Source organism: Diplotaxodon limnothrissa, linkage group LG14 (genome assembly GCF_057381915.1).
Source record: "Diplotaxodon limnothrissa isolate DT_005_m linkage group LG14, D_limnothrissa_male_GT1.1, whole genome shotgun sequence".
NCBI lineage: Eukaryota > Metazoa > Chordata > Actinopteri > Cichliformes > Cichlidae > Diplotaxodon > Diplotaxodon limnothrissa.
In genome coordinates, this window is record NC_140609.1 from 2647051 (window position 1) to 2668475 (window position 21425).

The 21425-nt window shown below is 43.5% G+C and overlaps 1 protein-coding gene across 1 annotated transcript in view; it reads left to right on the forward strand.

The window, feature by feature from the left end:
• The window catches only part of brip1 (BRCA1 interacting helicase 1), a 44855-nt gene that overhangs the window by 14367 nt on the left and 9063 nt on the right, over positions 1 to 21425 (forward strand). Inside the window, exons 7-16 of the mRNA XM_085370615.1 lie at positions 1206 to 1478; positions 2619 to 2840; positions 3277 to 3476; positions 3559 to 3691; positions 3837 to 3991; positions 4097 to 4271; positions 4433 to 4573; positions 4917 to 5078; positions 17626 to 17788; positions 18398 to 18519. Coding sequence (XP_085226741.1) covers positions 1206 to 1478; positions 2619 to 2840; positions 3277 to 3476; positions 3559 to 3691; positions 3837 to 3991; positions 4097 to 4271; positions 4433 to 4573; positions 4917 to 5078; positions 17626 to 17788; positions 18398 to 18519 — 1746 coding nt within the window. The remainder of the gene's footprint in view (positions 1 to 1205; positions 1479 to 2618; positions 2841 to 3276; positions 3477 to 3558; positions 3692 to 3836; positions 3992 to 4096; positions 4272 to 4432; positions 4574 to 4916; positions 5079 to 17625; positions 17789 to 18397; positions 18520 to 21425) is intronic.

The window sequence follows — 21425 nt, forward strand, 5'->3', positions numbered from 1 at the left end:
CTAGATTTCTAGATCGTAGCATTTTATATATATTAAGCAACTGTGACGTCTGCTGCAAATCAGATCAGGTGATCAGAGCATGAGACCATTCAGCATTTTAGCACTAATGAATTTATATAATTTAGACTTTGCATATCCTCTATAAGACGTTTGAAAGACCAGCAGAAACACCTCTGATGTTGCTGAAGTGAACAAAGATGTGTTTGATGGTTTCAGGGTGGATGATGGTGGAGAGCCGTGTAGATGACACATGAATACCTAATGGCTCTCCCATAATTATAATAAGAGATGCTGCTTCTTTTGAACTTTTGCTACATAAATAAAATATAATGTTAATAATCTCCATAACCTGCGTGTTCAGCTGGGGTGTTTCAAAATAAATGTAGCACAGAAAATGTTTCTACTACAAAATGTTATTAAAGAAAAAAGTCTGGTAGAAATAAATGAATTTAAGTGAATATATAAATGTTTTTGTAAATCAGCTTTTCATCAGTTCGCTGGGATACATTTAACTTTATTCTCCGAGAGACTAGATTAATATTAAAGGCTGATAACACTGATAATGATTTGTACTCTCCTGGCTGGAGAAGCCAATGATTTTACATTATATGTGCGAGTGATCAAAGATCAGATGACTTAAAACGGAACAAAAACCGGCCGAACACATAAAGAGGATCAGTTTCATAAGCCATGCCGGCTGCACTTCACCTGTGACCCGGAGGAAAAAAGGATCCACCGCGCCGCCGGACAGCCAATTAGATTTTTTTCAGCCACCACAATGGTGACCTATCATCTTTCAGAGAGAGAAAAGGTCACCTGGTGAAAAGTGACGGGACACCTTGTGTATGGATGCAAATTCTTTATGCTTGCCTGTGTGTTTATCAAAGGAGCAAAACGGTGTCGAGGTGGTTGTGATATTCCTCATAATTCATTGAAAATCTTCACATACATAATATTAGGCCAAAGCAAGCAGTGATGGAGAAGAAAATGTGTCTTATTTATTCCAGAAAATCCAGAATTAAGGCAAGAAAATGAGATTTAAGACTGCGATACTAGTGGCCTTTGATTTCTGCTGTGGACCAGTGATATTTATCATAAAGCAACAGTTGGCATTGGCATGTTTTTCAGTTCCTGAAGCAACATCTGGTTCATGCTGTTAAACAAAAGTGCCAAGTATTAGTATTTATATGATTTTCTCCCACTAGGCTCCTGAACCCTGCTCGCAGTGCCCGTGCGCTTCAACCGAGGATGGCGTGAAGGATAAAGAGAAAGATGGCAGAAGAAAGATTCCAAAGATCTTCTTTGGCACTCGCACACATAAACAGATAACTCAGATCACCCATGAGCTGAAGCGCACCCTTTACTGCGGCGTGCCTATGACCATCTTATCCAGCAGAGACCACACCTGTGTCAACCCAGACGTGGTGCCTCACGCAAACCGCAATGAACGCTGCAAGGATCTGCTGGAGGCCAAGGATGTGAGGATGAACACTGACACACACACACGCAGACTCTCGCAGTGAATCTGTCCTGCAACATGTGTTAGGCAGATTCACTCGTTGCTCCAACAAGCTAGCAGCTCACTGCCCATGCCTGTTTGTAATTGCCATCAGTATCGACCCAGAGGAGCAGCAAGAACACACTTTAACACTCTGTCAGAGCCACTGAGGAAAATGCTTTTTAGAGGCATGAGACGCTTGTAGTCTCCTAAACTGGGCAGAGTTTAGGCGCCTGCTGTAAGGAGTCAATCACAGTGTCGTTGCAGGTGTTTGCTTCCCATATGAAATGACTGTCCCAGCCTTAACCCCTTACTGTGTGTCAATCATACAATGTGTCTTCATCACCGCAGGGTCGGCTCTGGTTACCATGTTGCACACGCTCAGAGATTCATGGTTCAGCTAATGCCATCGTTAGTCATAACGCCCTCCGACTGCTCGAGAGGTCATTAATCCTCCAACTCGCCTTCAGCAGACAGGCCTCAGTGTCAGCAGAGTGTCGAGCGTAGCACCGCGCCGTTTCATCCAGAGATTATTTTATTATTGTGTCAGAGGTTACCTTTGCAAATTCACCAAGGACAGGGTGGGACGTCGAAAGCTTCGCTGACAGAGTAACTGAGGGCTGGTACATGAGATGGCGCTTCTTTACACGCCGCTTACATTCACTGTATGAGTGAGGACATTTAAGCTGCTGCAACACCTGATCAGAGGCAGCCTCTGAAGTTCTGTATGTCACCTCTGGACAGAGTGGAAACTTGAGACTGAACAGCAACACAGAAATGCAACAAATGTTAGATATTGTAACCATGTGGAGTAGCTGTGAAAAAGTAAAAGCATTAGAATCAAGTTCAAATCAGATTTTTATTTCTTTTTTACTAGTTTTTACAGTTTTGTGTCACATGTTGGAAACAAGAAAGCCAGTGATCCCAGTACGTTGCCAGGGGCTGTGGCTCGGACGATGAATTTCAATAGAAAAGCTTCAAACTTTGAGTTTCAGAAAAATCAAGACTGTTTTTTCAATGTTTTACGAAATCTTACAGTCCCAGTCTTAGAAATGAACCTTTGAATTGGTAACATATAGGAGATGTTACACCTTGTTGTAACACTGTGCATGCGTTGCAGGGAAGGTCCTGCCGCTACTACCACGGTGTGCAGAGGATGCGGGACCAGAACACTCTACAACATGTCCATGGGTTGCGGGCAGCCTGGGACATTGAGGAGCTGGTGACTCTGGGCAAACGGCTTCGCTCGTGCTCCTACTTTGCTGCCCGTGAGCTCATGCAGAGCGCCTGGATCATCTTCTGTCCGTATAACTACCTGCTGGACCCAATGATCAGAGAAAGCGTGAGTAGAGTTTGGAAGAGCGGGAGGAGCAGCTCTGGACTGTCAGCAAAAATATTTGTTCAAGTAACTTCATCAGTATGACCACGTCCAAACTCAGATTTGTAGACGTAAGATGGTGAAACCTGTCCCCTTCATTTAAAAGCTTTACAGGCTGTGGTGGCGTTGCAAACTCCGTATGTAAAACCACGGAAACGAGGCAAAAGTCAACTTAATTTTACAGCATGTTAATGAATCCACATTAAAGAGCTATGACACCATTGTTGTAGTTTCTACTGTTACTATATCTGATCGCCATGTTCCGTTTTCCCTGATATTTGCCTGTGAACCACTTTGAATGTGTACATTTCAAACTGTACAAATAGATTTGAGTAAATTTCTCTCACCAACAAACCAGATCGCAGGCCACTGATTCTGTCTTACTTTCCATCTCCACCAGATGGAGATTGACCTGGAAGGCCAGATATTGGTACTGGATGAGGCCCACAACATTGAGGACTGTGCGAGGGAGAGCGCCAGCTACACACTGGACTACAAGAGTCTGCTGATGTCCAGAGACGAGCTGGACAGCATGGTCAACAACAACATCCGTCGTTCCAAACACGAGCTGCTCAGGGGCTTCTGCTACAGTCTGATCAAGTCAGTGACTGCATTTGTCTCTCTGCGCATCCTAATGCGAGCGAGCACGCGCACTCAGGATGTCTTTTGATTGTCACTCCAGCTGGATCCAGGAGAGCCAAAGCCTGATGTCTGAGCGCGGCTATGAGACTGCCGGTAAAGTCTGGAGTGGGAAGGATATAGTGGGCATCTTTCACACTTTGGGCATCACTGCAGACACCTTCAACATTCTGAAGGTACGCACAGCATATCGACCAGAATGGGCAGCACCAAACGGTTCATTCATTCTAACATAGAACATCCTGTAATCATGGCGACGCTAACATTGCCAGGCTGTCGTGTGGACAACACTGTTCCGTTCTTGCGTTTTCTGTGTGACAGCAAAACCTGGCAGCAGTCTTGGAGAAGGAGGAGCGTGTTGGAGTCGTTAATGGGAGAGAAGACGTGGTGCAGATTCCAACCATCAGCTCACCTACTGCAACTGTGCTCAAAAACCTCTTCATGGTGCTCGACTTCCTCTTCAGAGACAGCTGCAGGTCAGACACACGCTCTGGATGTGAGCTAAGTGATGCCGCTGCCATAGATGAATCCTTCTTGTTCTGGTTTAACGGTTTAATCGCTTGTTCTGTGTGTGTTTGTAGATTTGCTGACGACTATCGTGTTGCTCTGCAGAAGAGCTATGCTTGGACAAACCAGGCTCCCCCCGATGTCCCCGACGCCCAGGGCTTTATAGTTCGGCCACGTAATAGACGCCAGACTGTCCGGGTCAAGGCTGAAGTCCTGACGCTGAGCTTCTGGTGCCTTAACCCTGCTGTGGTGAGACGGTCGACTTGGCTGACTTAGATTGATAACTGATTACTGAGGCTACACACAGGAAAAAGCCGTAACTTTAATGAAAGAAGGATTAGCAGTTTGTCCATCACATCAGGTGTTTTGGCCGTGCATACATGATCTCTCTCTGTGTTTGAACCTCCAAGGCTTTTTCTGACCTGAGTGGGTCTGTGCACAGCATTGTGTTGACCTCTGGAACCCTGTCACCCATGGACTCCTTTTCCTCTGAACTTGGTGTGAAATTCTCCATCCAGCTGGAGGCCAACCATGTGATCAATAAGTCTCAGGTGAGTGGGTTTACCCATAAACCTCATTATGAAAAAATATGTAGTGAGAGGCTCCACAAGGCTTTCTGACCTCAGCTCTAATTTAATGATAGCATGCTACGACTAAACAAGACTTTACATGTCTTTTCTCCACTTCCGCTGTTCCACTTTTGTCCAGCAGATGTCAGCGTAACCTAACAAATTGGAGCACAGTTGATTTATTGTGGATCTTCTTAATACGATTACAGGGAATGCTGACAAGCTGACCTTTGATAACTTAGCAGACTAATCAAGCAGCACACATGAGAGTGGAACAGTGCGTCACGTTTGTGTCTCTGATAAGAAATATGTCTGATCTCTGCAGGTTTGGGTGGGCACTGTTGGCACAGGACCTCAAGGCAGGAAGCTCTGTGCCACCTTTCAGAACGCAGAGACGTATGCCTTCCAGGATGAAGTGGGTGGCCTGCTGCTCCACGTCTGCCAGGTCATGGCCAAGGGTGTGCTCTGCTTTTTGCCTTCCTACAAGGTAAATGTGCCGTTTAAACCTTCTCCTCCCAAACATGCAGTTAGTAAATATCACCTTTTAGTGTTTGTACATTTGTAACGCTTCTTTACAATGCCTTCACAATTTTTTTCATAAAATAGTTTATGAACTTAATATTTTAATAATTAAAATAATTGTAAACTCCCACAGGGGTCGATTATCTGGTTAGTAGTTTTATTAGTTACTAGTAATTCCTTTTACTCTCTTCACTGGCTCCCTGTTAAATCCAGAAAGTCTTTCTCTGCACATACACAGTCTTGAATAATCAGGCTCCAGCTTAAAGACATCTTAAAACCGTATCACCCCAACAGAGCACTCCGCTCTCACGCTGCAGGTTTACTCGTGGTTCCTAGTGTACAGTGGAACAACGACTTACGAAATTAATTCGTTCCAGAGGGTCTTTCGTAAGTTAAAATTTTCGTAAGTAGAAGCACCTTTTTCCATCGCCTTTTGAGTTATGCAATGCTGGCTGAAGACGAAGTTCTTGGTGGAGGAAGAGGTGGCGGAGTTGAAGAAAGCATACGTATGTGTACATGTACATAACATTATGGAATTTTATTTAATTTTTTGACATTTTCTATTTTATCTATTTCGTTAAGGTCAAATTTATTTATATAGCAGATTTCAAACAGCCGATGCTGCACAAAGTGCTTAACAATATAAAAATGGTATTAAAAAGCAACAATGTAATACAATAATAACAGTAAAAAAACAATAATAGGACAGTAAAAGAATTAAAACAATAACTAAACTAATTCAAATAAGACCAGAATGCCTGGGTCATAGTGTGTTAAAAGCCAGGGCATAGAAATGTGTCTTTAGTAAAGATTTAAATTGCTCAAGTGTTTGTGCAGATCTAATATTTAAGGGGAGACTATTCCAAAGTCTGGGACCTGCCACAGAAAAGGATCTATCACCACGGGATTTGAGGTTAGTCCGTGGGATGGACAGCATTAGTTTTGAGCTAGCATAGGCAGAGAGGAGCTCAGACAGGTAAGGAGGGGCTCGGGCATTAAGTGACTTAAAAACAAAAAGTAGAAGTTTAAATTGGATCCTGTAGGAGACAGGAAGCCAGTGTAAAGAAGCTAAAACTGGGGTTATATGCTCTCTCCGTTTGGTACCAGTTAGCAGGCGAGCAGCTGCATTTTGAACCATCTGAAGACGATGGATGGTGGCCTGATCTAGACCATAATACAATGAATTGCAGTAGTCTAATCTGCAAGTAAGAAAAAGGTGAATAACACGCTCAAAGACGTTAGCCGGGAGGTATGGCTTTACCTTACGTGGGCATTTTGCCGTACCAGGGGCAGAAATATTGCCGTTAAGTGCCTTCGTAACTAAATGGGGTCTTCGTAAGCCCGGGGTTCCACTGTATTTAAAAGTAGAATGGGAGGCGGAGCCTTCAGCTTCCACACCCCTCTTGTGCAGAACCAGCCCCCACCTTTTAAGATTATATTTAAAACTTTCCTTTTTGCTAAAGCATATAGTTAGGGATGGATCAGGTGACCCTGAATCCTCACTATGCTGCAATAGGCTGCTGGGGGACTCCCATGATGCAAAAGGGAGTTTTTCCTTCCCACTGTCGCCAAGTGCTTGCTCATAGGAAGCATCCGATTGTTGGGGTTCTCTTTGAATTATTGTAGGATTGTAACCTTACAATATAAAGCTGTTTTTATTTGTGAGAGAAACAGCCTATTTACCAATGTGTAGACAGCTTAGTGTGTAAAAGTAACCAGTTAGCATTTTTTGTTGGTGCTTCAGGACTCGACTCGACTATAATCTGCAGTCGTGCTTCTGGCTCCTGTGCATAATAGAATAGATTCTAGAAATGACTTAATGTAGGCATTTTTATTTCTTCTTACTATTAAACATTATTTATTAAGCTCAAAGGAATAGTCCCCTAAAAACACAAACAAATGCAGTATAAATGAAAATAAAACTGTTGTTGTCTTTTTACTTTCAATTACAAGCAAACGATCTGTTTTGTGTGGAGGCATCCTCTGCATGATGTTAAATTCACACTGAAAATGAGTCGTAGTGCTGTAGCTTAACACTGGGAGGCGCTAGAGACCACAGATTTAGGTAACATGCAATGCTTTGGCATGTATAAGAACATGTGACAGACAAAGTACCTCTTTAAGGGACGGCATTCCTTCCACTCCCACTGTGAAGATGCTGCCGTATCGCATGTTACAACAGATCTCCACTGATCAATGGAGGAGCTTGTAAGGAAAAATGGCGTCATCCTCACAGAAGTGTGTTCTCTTTCAGTTAATGATGCTGCTTCTGAGAGCGCGCTCATAGAGGCTTTGTCCCCCCTACGTTTGTCATTCATTTTTGGCTGTGAATCATTCATGTCCACCGTAGCTCAGTTGTCACATTAGCTTACAGAGAGCCGAGTGGATTTCGTACGACATCGTGGGTGCTTGTCCAAAGTGTTACATGTAACTGCAGGAAACCCTATAAAAGTCACTCTAAATGTTTTTAAGTAACCTGAAATATTTATTTTCGAATAAAGTCCAACCATCCAACAATTTGATCTTTTGGCACTCTGAACCACTCAAGGTGGAGCTTTTTTCTTATTTTCAGTCATATGTAGCGTTCCAGTGGTACATGTTCATGTTACATATGGCTAAAAGGTCAGAAGTGAATATGCAGCACAACATGTGCACAATCCCTGTGTGTTAAAGGTTAAAGCCAAAGAGATATTTTCTGTTCTTGGTTCTGTATATTGTTTGTCACTGAGACCGGATATCCTTGTATGGTTGTCTCTGTGCATGCAGGCTCGTCCACGCAGCAGGAAAATGTTTAAATCCTTGACTGTCAGTCACGTCAGACACATTTGGAGCAATGATACGATGCATGTTGTGCTTTTTAGCGTGCAACCTGCAAAGAGAAAAAGAAACTGCGTTATGTTAACTTTTTGCTTGCCTCAAATCGCACGCAATCATTTTGATGAATACATCATCAGCTTTATCTTTTATAACCTAAATCTTACTTATTCAGCCAGTGTCCCACTCATCTGTGGGCCACCACTGCCGTCACTGATGTCTTGTTTTGCTGGGATGAGTCAAACAGAGGACTTTCACAGCTGTGCTTTGCCTTTGGGATTTCTGTCTTTTGCCTTTGGCACGTGTGCGCGGTCCATGTTGGACTTAAATTTCAGCATGTCCCACGCAGTGATCGCTGATTTGATTTCTCTGCAGTCCTTGTTGGCTCGCTATCCAGTTGCACTCTTAAAGAGCCGATGACACCAGCTTGCAAACTGTGAGGGAAAGCTAAGACTCTGAGCCTTGTTGTTTTCTCATTTTACCTTCCTTTTTGTCAGCCTCTGATGCCAACCGAGCAGCGACTATGAGCTGTGGGATGTTTTTTTATTATTGATAGCCGTGTAGGAGTCTTCTATCTCTCTCTCTGTGCTGATGCATAAATATTTAATCTGCAGTCAGCTCTTAAAGATGAGGAGATGAGGGGATATGAAGGGCTGGGGTATTAATTGGAGTCCGCGGAGGCCTCGTTGGTGCCGCTGAGTCCCGTCTGGCCTGCGATGTGCACGTTTTATGTGCGCATAGTCAACAGAAAGGTCATCTTCAGACATCCCTGTTCAGTGTGTCTAGGTGATGCCTATCAACCCCTCGTGCAAAGCTGCTTCTGCGATAGACGGAGAGAGCAGTGAGGCGAGTGTGCCAAAGAAGTGTCCCTCGAGACGCTGCTGCCCTCACATTCACACACATAAACACATACGAGTCAACAGTACACAGGTTGCATTGGTGCAGTTTTAAGTGTTTTACTAGAAAAAAATGACTTGGAATTATAGCGGACATTAGCATTAGTTTTATAAAGAAACATGTAAGCCCATAATCACAGTTTCCCTTAGACGCTGTGGGTTTTTTAACACTTAGGCTTCAACTGTCCCCCAGTTAATGCCCATTAAAACCACAGCAGGCTTTGCCGTCTGGTCTCAGCCGCCAAGGGAAGAGACCGATGCTCCGTGGGAGACTGATGGTTTATTAAAAGAAAAAAGCAGAGCTTTGCTGAGGTGAAAAGATGGTGGGGAATAAAAGATGCTTTTAAAGGAGACTGAGATAAGGGCCATTAGGTGATGTCGCCTCCCTGTCTGCGCGAAGACGCACCCAGCGCCGGCGCCTTGGCTCTGCCGAGTTTGTGTCAAATCAAAGTCAAAGCGGACTACAGAGCAAACACCCAGCAACACCACTGTCCTCAGCAGCACCAATCACAGCTCCACGTGTGGGGCTGCCGCTGTCTGTTTTAGGGAGCGTGGGTCAGTGTAGCATATCCCTCCTGGCTGTTTTAGAGCCGAGATGTTTTATTTGAGTTTTTACAGTGGAAACTTCAGCGTTACGGCTGTCTGACTAAGCTGGGGCTTCTTTTCGGGAAGGCTCATATTTTCAGAGTTAAAAAGCACATATTAAATGGTGCGCGAGTCATCTCTTTGTTGCCTAATCTACTGTAGCAAAGATTTGTTCGTGTCACCGCGACTGAAATAAATGAAATGAAATAAAGTATACATATGCAGATCATGTAAAAACAAATATAGGGCAGTGCTGCTTTGCATTTTGGATAATGAACACGACCGTCACAGTTTTCCGAGTCTCAAGATGGAATTTTCCAATTGCTTGTTTTGTCAAACCAACAGTTTAACTCCAAAACCGAAGATGGGAGTCTCTAACACATCTAATGTGTATATGCACACAGCGTTATGTCATTTTACTTCCACACTGTCACGGTTTTTCCTACATATAAAATAAACTAATAATTTTGGTGCCCCCGAAATTCCTTCCTTGACCTTCCTTCATATAAGATCTTTGGTTTTGCTTGGTTTGGTTAAGACGTTTAATTTACTCAAGCATGAAGTACATTTTTGCTTACCAGATGGCAAAAATGTTGCACAGCCTCGTCTTTCTTTATGCACTGTGAGTATGTGTGTGTAAAACCCCCAACAGCTTTTTATGATTAGGAAAACTCTAACAGCGTCTCTTATATTGTGATTCCAGCAGTGCAGTAAAAATGTAGCTATTCCTTTCTGTCTGAATACAACATGTGATCTGTGTGGTGATGCCTTTTAAAAAGAAAGCAACATTTTGAAATTAAAATATGTTTTTAAACATTTATGTCTTTGTTCATATTTAAACGCATCTTTAAATATGAACAAAGTAGAAAAGCTGGGCTCAGAGACACAAACATTGTAACAATGTTTCACTGAACTCTTGTTCACTTTGGTTTTAAATGAGATTTTCGAGAGTTCGGAACAAATGTAAAGCTGTTGGATGGAGAAAATGCTTTTTGTACATTTTTGTAGTCCAATGACACGACCTGAAGATGCTGTTTGATTGGAACTTTAAGATGATAATCTGCCAATGCATTCATTGATTTTAATCCTATAGAGTTCTTATGGGTCTATGAAACTAGGCCAAACTGTGGTAGACACCTCAGGAGTTGTGAGGAGAAAAATCTTCAGGTTTATTCAATAAAGAGAACGAGATGATAGTAAAGGCCTGGCAGGCTGTGATTGGTGCAGGTGGATACTTCTTATTATCTGGACTTTATTTTATAATCACCTTGGAAGGCATTTGATGAAGTAAAGGTTCGAGTTTTGAGCGGATCCACCGCATCGAAGTGGAGATTACGACCATAACTCATTTTATAATGAAATGAAAGATAACTGAATAATGCTTCAAAACACTTAAGTTGACATTTATTCTTATGAAAATTAGATGATGTCGTAGCAGACGACGTCCTCCTCTTTGGGCAGCATGCAGCGTTTTTGCAGCGTTCTGTTGTCACCGCCGATGTGGCCGGGCAGACGACGAGGGAAGAGCGGCATCTCAGAGGTGGCAGGTGGCTTCTCGCCACCAGTCTTGGCGTGATGGTTGCTGTGATATTTTGAGGGTGAATAATTTAAGCCGCAACAACACGTCTCCCCTCACCACTGCGAAATGTGGCTCCTAGCAGCATGTTTCATTAATGCCGTTGCCTCCTATCCCTTTCCATAATTCAGCAGGCACTAGAGGAGCTCTGATGTGTCGCCACGTAGCTCACTGACACAGGGGATCTGGGAAAGGAGATAGAGTGAGGCTAGATGCAGAGGAGGTGAAAGATGGAGCGATAGTAAGGGGAGAAAGAGAGGGGAAGTGTAAAAGTGCGAGAAAGACTACAGTTCACTGCTTCCGCCGCGTTGTTTCACCACCCCGTCCCAGTTGGCAGAAGGATCTGGCCCACTTTACTGCGTCAACGGCAGAGGCTGAGCGTTGCACCTACCATGCCTAGAAAGGGCAATGCATTATTAACACTGTTGTGCTCTCCTATGTGCTAAATACTGCTCATTCCCATTCATGTTGTACGGGCATCATAACGTTGCTGCTGTGAGATCCCTGCTGAAGTCTAAACATGGTGGTTCACAGATAAATTCACTTTTAAATGACAGCTTTGCTGCTTTTTAGAAGCAAGTTCAATAAATGCTTTTCTCCTGGATGTGCAGTGAAACATAATTATAATTAGAGGTTTTTTTAACCAATATATACCTATACAAATATAAAAATGAGCAGTTTTACCGAGTATAGTCTCCATGGTGTTGAATTGGTAAGCCTCACTTGTTTTATTTTTCTTAAATTAAGTTGATGATAAAATTCTGGATGGGAGAATTTTCTGTTTTATTCGTTAGATTAACATTTTATAACCAAGGTCCGACATCTAAACAGCAGGTCTTCAGATGATGCCCCTGAATTATTCATGATGCTGCTCATGTCTGTCATTTTGGTGGCTGCAGTTTCTGTGTTGAGTGTCTCACACTCCTGGTTGAAAGTGTTTGTTGAAGGTGTTGAAGATTTGTTTGACTGTACAATGGTCACTTTCACACATGCAGCCATGCATCTTGATAGCATCACACATTTTATTCCATACTAACCCATTTACAGATATGTTAAAGAAATGCAGACAAGTATTCCTATGGCACCCCCACTGGGTGGTTTAAATTCCAAATTATTCCACAATTCTAAAGAATTTGAGAAATGTAAATGTAAATGAAGAGAGTGGAATAGTACAAAGACAGCATGTATAAGGATATAAGCTGATAAAATGTGATTGTGTTTAAAAAATAAGAAAAATCCGCAGTCCTTGTGTGAATGTCGTGGTAATTTGGCGATTCCAACTTTGGTAAATCTGACTGTTTGTACAGGACAGATGTTGCAGAAGTTTGAATTGATTTTAGATTTCGTTTAATCCACACAGAGTGAAAAATACATAAAATCACTTAAATCTTTTAAAAAATAATGCTGCAGGTTCTACAGTAACTTGCCGAAGCCGTTTTAACTTCTTCCCAGTGGACATAATTAACTGCAACCGGTATTTTTTGTTTGCTAGTATAAAAGGATTTGTTTGACAGCAGTCATAGACTGACTAACATACAGGTGTCGAACTCCAGGCCTCGAGGGCCGGTGTCCTGCAGGTTTTAGACGTGTCCTTGATCCAACACAGCTGATTTAAATGGCTAAATGACCTCCTCAACATGTCATGAAGTTCTCCAGAAGCCTGGTAATGAACTAATCATTTCATTCAGGTGTGTTGACCCACGGTGATATCTAAAACCTGCAGGACACCGGCCCTCGAGGCCTGGAGTTCGACACCCCAACACATTTCATAAAGTAGAACAATGAAGGAGGACTAGCTCCAAATTCTTTAACTTTACCTCAGATCAACCACTAGATGGTTGAAACTTGGACACAATTTTGTGATCCAACAGGAAAATGATCCCATATGTTACGCCCCAGTCTAGGGGTACAGGAACATAACATAAGGGGTAGAAAGGAAGTGAACCATACCCAGAAGCCAACCTTTGAAGTGAACGGTGGTTTATTTGTGTCTACACTGAAAACTGAAGCCTGGGGTGAACAAAGGACAAAATAACAAACAAAAACAAGCTAAGTCAGGAAAGGAGGTGTGAAACAAAAACCAAACAAAAGACACGTGCTACACCTAACTCCCTAAACAGGAGGAAACAGTACAAGAAAATAATAAATCAGCTCAGCCCTTCAGTGTCTATTTACAAGTCAACTAATTTACACACTATATACAAACAACTCTGTAAATGTGAGGAACCACACACGAGTAACACAAGGTTTGAAAGCCAGGGTCAGGTCTGCTGCTGTGGTCAGACGCTATGGACCATGCCGGGTCTGTGCCGGGAAAACAACCAGTCTATATGAACTGTATTAATTCTGCCAAGAAGAGTGAAGTATTCAGGCAGAATTATATTAAATATCAAGCACCCAATTCTTGTTTCGTTTCATTATTTTTAATGCATTAATGATGTATGCTGTACAATCTTTACCAAAATTTAAAAAGAAATCGCGAAAATGACATGACAGGAGGACGCAAATCCTTTTGGGGCTGCAGTCGACAGGTTTAAAAACGCCACCGCAGTCCTCTATTGCAGCGGTCTCCAACCTTTTTTGCGCCACGGACCGGTTTATGCCCGACAGTATTTTCACGGACCGGCCTTTAAGGTGTCGCGGATAAACACAACAAAATAAAACCAGTACCGGTACCGAAAAAAAGAAAATTTATTCATAACGCACGTGAAAAGACCCAGGAAAACCGAGTAAACGATAAAAACGATAACAAAATAACGCTGAAAACCGATAAAAACCCTGAAAACTATACATTTCACACCTGAGCCTCAACTCTCGCGGCCCAGTACCAAACGACTCACGGACCGGTACCGGTCCGAGGCCCGGGGGTTGGGGACCGCTGCTCTATTGGACCAATGTTGTACTTCCATGTCTCGGCCAATCAGGTGGGAAAAGGGCTTATCTAACTGCCAGATGGTGATTCTAGTGCGGTTACCAAGGCCTCTGTGTTTAATTTCTCTGCAGGACTTTAGCCTTTTTGCCCAGGCGATCAGTTTGTAGTCGAGACTGGTCTCCTGTCTGTGCATTAGGAGACTATTATCCCTTTAAAAACCCCATGATCTTCTGATGAACTGTGACGATCGTCATCATCTTTAGGTGATCAATACAGAGACCAATCAGATTACAGACGTTAGATTGCCCAAACTGATCCGCGACTAAAGTGTTCACCACAAACCTTTATTTTGAAAGGCCCTTTGTGTTATTCATTGCTAAAAATACAAACCCCGACCTTTTGTGTAGTGAGTATAAAACACCGTCAGACTCCGTCACATCAGTTTTATCAGTAGGAACATTTTGTCTCCATACTCATCTCCATGTGGAATCACCTCCTTTCCAAGCGCAGCCTGGCACATAATGGCTGTTTTGTTTAGTGGTAGATCAGCCTAAAGTACATAACCTGAATTATTCATCTCTCGCTTAAGACTGCACTGCAAAGCAATTGCAGGGCAAACAGTTTGCTGAGTTGAAGATGCACGTAAGGGGGGTCCTTGTTGATGTAATGCTGCATATTTAGTGAGTGAGTCATGTTTTATTGATGCAAACATTCTGACCTCGCTTGCTTTGATCGGTGTGGGGCCGTCACACTGGATTGCAAAAATATATCAGCGCTCCCCTGCTGTCCCATTTGCTTCTGTTGTTTTCCTCAGTACTGCACAAAACCCAAAAAGTAAACTTCTGTGCTGTTTGAGGTCTGCTGGTTTGTGGTGTTTTGGTTGCAACACAGGTGAACGCAATAGGTTTACAAGTGTGCAAATATCCTCTGCATTCCTCCCAGCCGAAGGTCTCACCTGCAGCTAGCTTACGATCGACAGTTTGACACTATTAACCCATTAAGAAGTTTTCTGCTGACTATGAGAAGAACTTTTATTTGACCCTTCTAACACATTTCCACGCCAGTGAAGCCTCTTTCTGGTTGTGAAGCCATGCTTATTCAAGGATGTAATCTGCACAGGACCAACACGAGTGGGGCTTGGATGAGGGCTTTTAGATCAATGTGCCTCCCCGGAGAGCTGCTGACTTTTTGCGCTAACAATAGTACAGCAACAGTGATTTTTATTGCAGAGGAGGTTTGAATACATCAGCTCTCTGCCAAGTTAAAGTCGAGAGAAGAAATCCAAGCAGTGTGAGGACACAGGAGCAAACATAATTGCTTTTCTTGTTGCAAGGTTGTTTTAGACTTCGAAGGTGTATTAATATTTCACAGTGTGGTACCTTGCACAGGGTACAGATTGACACTGTCTGAAGATGGTGGGTTACTTATTTGCAGATATACAGTTAGGCCCATAAATATTTGGACTAATTTTGGTTCTGTGCATCACACAATGAAATTTAAATGAAACAACTTTCAGCTTTAATTCAGTGGGTTGAACAGAAAGAGGAACTAAAGCAGTTGGACAAATTAAAACTGAAAAGGAAATGTCCATTTCTAATACTTGGCTGAAGACCGTCTGCTGCCAGTGACAGCCTGAAGTCTTGAACTGGTGGACGTCACCAGATGCTGGTTTCCTCCTTTTGGATGCAGCGGCTTTCAGTTGCTGTTGCTTTGTAGGCCGGTCTGTCCAAAGTTTAGTCTTCAACAAGTATAATGCAGGTTCAGTTGGGCTAATATCAGGGACTGGCTTGACCATTCAAGGATATTCCTCTTCCAGCAGGTCAGCTGCTGATCGGAAGGTTGGTGGTTCGATCCCTGGCTCCCCCAGTTTGCATGGCAAATATCCTTGGGCAAGATACTTACCCCAACTTGCTCTCCGATGCATCCATCGGCGTATGAATGCGTTTGAATAATAGTTAGAAAGCACTCACAGTATAGATAATAGTGCTTGTGTGAATGGGTGTGTATGGGGTGAATGTGGCGTGTTGTAGAGAGCGCTTTGAGTACTCCAGGAGAGTAGAAAAGCGCTATAAAAGAATCAGTACATTTACTTTTTTCTTGCCATCATTCTGTTAGAGGTTGATCTTAGTTTACTCTGTCCAACAATGATTTTCCAGAACTGTGCTGCTTTTTTTTAGCCAAGTCCAATCTAGCCTTTCTATTCTTGAGGATTATGAGTGGCTAACAGCCTGAACCCTGAGTATTTACTTTCACGCAGTCTTCTCTTTATGGTAGACTTGAATATCGATACGCTGACCTCCTGGACAGTGTTGTAACTGGCTGCTGTGAAGAGATGGAAATGATTCTGCGATCATACACTGCTATTATGTACCGTGGACTTCCAGGTGTTTTTGCATTGCTGAGTTCACCAGTACTTTCTTTCTTTCTCAGGATGTACCAAACTGAAGATTTTGCCACTTCTAATATTGTGCCACTTTCTCGGATGTTTGTTTTCTATTTTCGCAGCATAAGGATGGCTTGTTTCACCTGCATGGAGCGCTCCTTTGACCACATGTTTTCTGTCCACAGTAACATTTTCCAAATGCAAGCACCACACCTCAGATCAACTCCAGGCCTTTTGTCTGCTTAATTGATAATGACATAACGAAGGAATTGCCCACACCTGCCTGTGAAATACGGTTGTATAAGGACTGAATGGCCCGTAGCAATGGGCCAGGCACCCCATACTCCCAGAGCACCCCCCACAGGACCCCCCCGAGCGACACGGTCGAATGCCTTCTCCAAGTCCACAAAACACATGTAGACTGGTTGGGCAAACTCCCATGCACCCTCAAGTATCCTCGAGAGGATAGAGCTGTGTTCTGCGACCAGGACGAAAACCGCATTGTTCCTCCTGTATCCGAGGTTCGACTAACGGACGAACTCTCCTCTCCAGCACCCTGGCATAGACTTTCCCAGGGAGGCTGAGGAGTGTGATTCCCCGTTGCAAGAGCTTGGTTTGCATAGCCGGCAATAAGTCGGACTTGTTCCCGGTGGGTGATGGGCTCCACCAGGGCTGCCCTTTGTCACCGATTCTGTTCATAATTTTTATGGACAGAATTTCTAGGCGTAGCCAAGAGGTGGAAGGCTTTCACTTTGGTGGTCTCAGGATCACATCTCTGCTTTTCGCAGATGATGTGGTTCTGTTGGCTTCATCGGGTGATGGCCTCCAGCTCGCCTTGGAACGGTTCGCAGCCGAGTGTAAAGCAGTGGGAATGAGAATCAGCACCTTCAAATCTGAAGCCATGGTCCTCAGCCGGAAAAGGCTGGAGTGCCCACTCCGGGTCAGAGATGAGACCCTGCCCCAAGTGGAGGAGTTTAAGTATCTCGGGGTCTTGTTCACGAGTGATGGGAGAAGGGAGCGACAGACGGATTGGTGCAGCGGCTGCAGTAATGCAGACCCTGTACCGGTCTGTTGTGATGAAGAGAGAGCTGAGTGTAAAAGCGAAGCTCTCAATTTACCGATCTACGTCCCTACCCTCACCTATGGTCACGAGCTGTGGGTAGTGATCGCAAATACAAGCGGTGGAAATGAGTTTCCTCCGAAGGGTGGCTGGCCTCTCCCCTAGAGATAGGGTGAGAGGTTCAGCCATTCGGGAGGGGCTCAGAGCAGAGCCACTGCTCCTCCACATCGAAAGGAGTCAGTGAGGTGGTTCGGAAGAAGATGGATGGATGGACATTCTGTTTGCTAAAATCCTCTGTGGTGATGTATTTCCTGTTTTCTAATCAGATGCTGGATAAACTGAGAGACCGATGGACCAAAACTGGTCTCTGGGACAAGCTAGAGCAACAGAAAACGGTGATCACAGAGCCCCGTGGTGGTGGAGGCAAGGGAGACTTTGATGAGCTGCTTCACACGTACTACAGTGCCATCAAATACTGTGAAGAAAAAGGTGAGACTGATACACATTGTTATGCTGACTCTGGAACAGCTGCTGTTTACTAGTGATTCAATGTGCATAATCCACAGCTGAATAATCCAGAATTCAGCAGGTTATTGTTATTGTCACAAAGTTTGTGTGCCTCTGTTAGAAGCAATCTTAATAAGAAACTGGTCAATGACCAATGACACACTCTTTGGAAAGGGGCTTGTCAATGGCTGTGATTTAATATTATTCTTATACGAGGATCTATAAGCTCATTAAGGTTATCTTAATGACCTTGTAGTACCATATCATCCCATTAGAGCACTTCGCTCTCACACTGCAGGCCTACTTGTTGTTCCTAGAGTATTTAAAAGTCGAATGGGAGGCATAGGGGGTCATATGATTGTTGGGGATTTCTCTGCTTTCTTTGTTACATCTGTGTTTAGAGGCTAAAAAAGTAAATGACAGAAATTGTTTTACTATCCAAAAACTTGGATAATGAATCCTTCAAATGGATGCTAGATCTGCCCAGCATCCATTTCAATGAGTCGTACCACTCGAACATAGTTGCGCACCACATACACGCCTTCTCCCACGTCATGTTCACGGCTCATGGCGTGTGTTTGTTTGATACAGATGGTGCACTGCTGATTGCTGTGTGTAGGGGTAAAGTGAGCGAAGGGCTTGATTTTACGGACGACAACGCCAGGGCAGTAGTCGCTGTTGGAATTCCCTTCCCCAACATTAAAGACCTCCAGGCAAGTAGAATCCCAACAACAAGCTGTGGGGCGTGTGCTTCAGGGCTGCAGGAACTCAGGCTATAAAAATGTTGTAAGATTTTAATGTTATAAAATCCAAAATGTGAATCATTTTTACATAATTAGGCAAAACATGAAGTGTGATGTGATAGAAATCATTTTTTTTAAAAAGTGTTAGACATGTAACAGTATATGTAACATCTGCAGCTCTCCACCTGTTTATCACTGACACAGCGTCATCCACCTTTAACAGTGCCTGTGCAAAACCTGTAAAGCAGTTGTTTGTAAAGAAAGGGTGGCTTTGGCAGGAGAGTGTAGGTTGGGCCTGTTTAGTTTGTAAGCATCTCCTTCTTTGCTCTTCAGTTTTTTCTCTTTGCCTCTGGTATTGAACACTTTGAACACGATAACTCACAGACATGAACGTGCACGCTCACACAAACACACACCAAATAAGAGCATCCCTTTTAGGTGATCCATGAAAAAGAATCCCAAAGCGATGTTGCCGTGTCTGGCCTGTCCTTAGCAGATAAAGTTGACCTTTAAGTTTGAGTCCCTTCCTCCCCTCCTGCCTCCCACTTTCCTCCCCTTGACTCTTTCTGATCCTGCTGTCAGAGCACAATGAAGCTTTCACTAACCTTTTCTGTCAGGGTAGAAAGATGTGTGGCTGATTGAGGCTTCCTCGGTCCTTTCACCTTTGCTTTTCACCTCAGCTGTCAGTTTCACCTCTGTCAGCTCTCAGGGCATGTCTTCAATTTTGCTGATTTTTCTTTATTTGTTTGATTTTTGGGGGGTGTTCTTGGTTTTAGCGTTGAAGAAGTGGGTCCAAGAGCTGTCCAAGCGCCCAGATCACAGTTTTGTGCCAGTGTTAGTGTGAGAGGAGGTTTGGCTCTTTTGTACAGTTTTGCTGTGGTTTGGTTTTTGGTTGTACTGAATTATATGGTGTTATTTATTCATTCGGCTGACAAATTTATGGAATAAATACAATAAAAGCCGACTCACAGTATGTTGAAAGCGATGTTTCAGACAGGAAACAGGAACATAACACCGGGGGGAGGATTGAGGAAGCTAAAGCTAGTTAAGGGGGACGTGGAGCTGACCAAGCATGAAGATGCTGCATTTCTAATGACACACTGTGCATCAACAGCCTTTGTTTATTTGCAACATGCGCAGAGCTCCACAGACAGATCGCTGCTGCGTGACCAGGTGGCCTGCTGACACTCCTGCTTCTCACCGTGACTGTCCTTCATTTTTGCCTCCTTAGTTACACAACAAGAACACAGTTGTTAGCGTAGTTTTCCCCAGTGTCAGAACTGTAGTCACGTTAGACCCATCTATATCACTTATGTTTATACCAGCATTGCTAGCTTCCATTGTAGCAGAAGGAGCTAGTTCATTTTTATTAGTCTCAGCTTTATACAGCAATGTGACACAATGCATTTGGATGCAGTCTGACAGAAGTCATAAAAATGTCATTTATATTTGAAAAGACTGGCTGTCAAACATTCTGTTTACTGTGGACTGAATGTGTTGGAATCCATAACGGTCTGCTTGTTTTCATCATCACTTTGAAACCTGACTTTCACATTGTCTTTCCATCTTTTTTGTACTGCACTCTAGTCGTGTTTCCGTCCTCTTCTTATCTTCTCTTTCAGCCACAGAGGCAGCCCCCAGAGAAGCCCTGGGAGCTCTAAAGGTCTCTGAGCTAACCCCATTACACTGTTGAGAGGAAGAGGACATTGACACTAATGACTCTGAGCCTATGTAGCTAGCTCCCATAACATGCTAAACTAGCACACAGACCTCTGTCAGACACATAACAGCTGCTTTAAGGGACAGAAAAGTTCAAACAAACAAAAGTTATAATAATGTAGCCATTAACAGATCAGTCAATATTTGTAGATATGACAAAATAAAGTTTTCATGGGGTTCTGTGCAGAATGTATGAAGCACCTTGATTCTTTATTTTTCAGCCATTCGGTTGTAGATTTGCTGATGTGCTCGATATCACTGTCCAGTTTGTATGACCCTATTTTGCCCAAGCTTTCTCTATTAGGTCCAGTGGCTGCTAAACGAGCCCAAATCATTATCCCATTGCCACCGTGCTGACAGTTTGGTTTTTGTCAAACGTGGTGCTTTGCATCTGTCAAAAGGCCGTTGTTCCAGAAGTCACGAGGTTTGCAAACCTAAGCTGAGCTGCTACGTGCTGTCTCCTGACAGTTCTTAGTGCACTCTGGTAAACGTTTAAATTTTACATGCCAATTGAGGCCCGTAGAGTCTGAGATGTTGCTCTGAACATCAGGTGGACCTTATGATGAATTTGCTGGTACATCCACTCCTGGGAAGATTGTAGCATTGTGAGAACACACGGCTCTGTACTCCAGACCAGCACGCAGCCAAAGCTGTTACAGAACTTACCTGTAGTTGTACTAATGTTGTTTCTGAAACAGCTACAAAGAAGTGTGATCTTTGTCATGGTGCAGTTCTGCTCATTACACAGTGTGTGTCCTGAAGCCAGCCTCTTCTGTCCCCGGTCATAGCGACCCAATACACAGATGCACTGATAATTCTGACGTGTAGATGACGATCGAATAAGTGCCTCACGAGCTGATCATGTGACCTCTTCTTTCTCATATTAAAACGTTTTCTTTACTCACTGATTTTCCTGCCTTTAATTCCCAGGAGTAATGCTGCTTTCTCCCAGCAGTCTTAGTGTGTCTGGGTTTGTGCACACCTTTCATGTATTAGCACGCTATCACGTTTACTCCGCATGTCTCACAGTGACATTCCTTTAATGCATACAGGCTCACACACACATATGTGACATATCCTTACATAGTCACTTCCATGCACTAGTGCTAACCTGTGCATTCTCCTGAGAGCACAAATGGACCCAGACACATTAACGC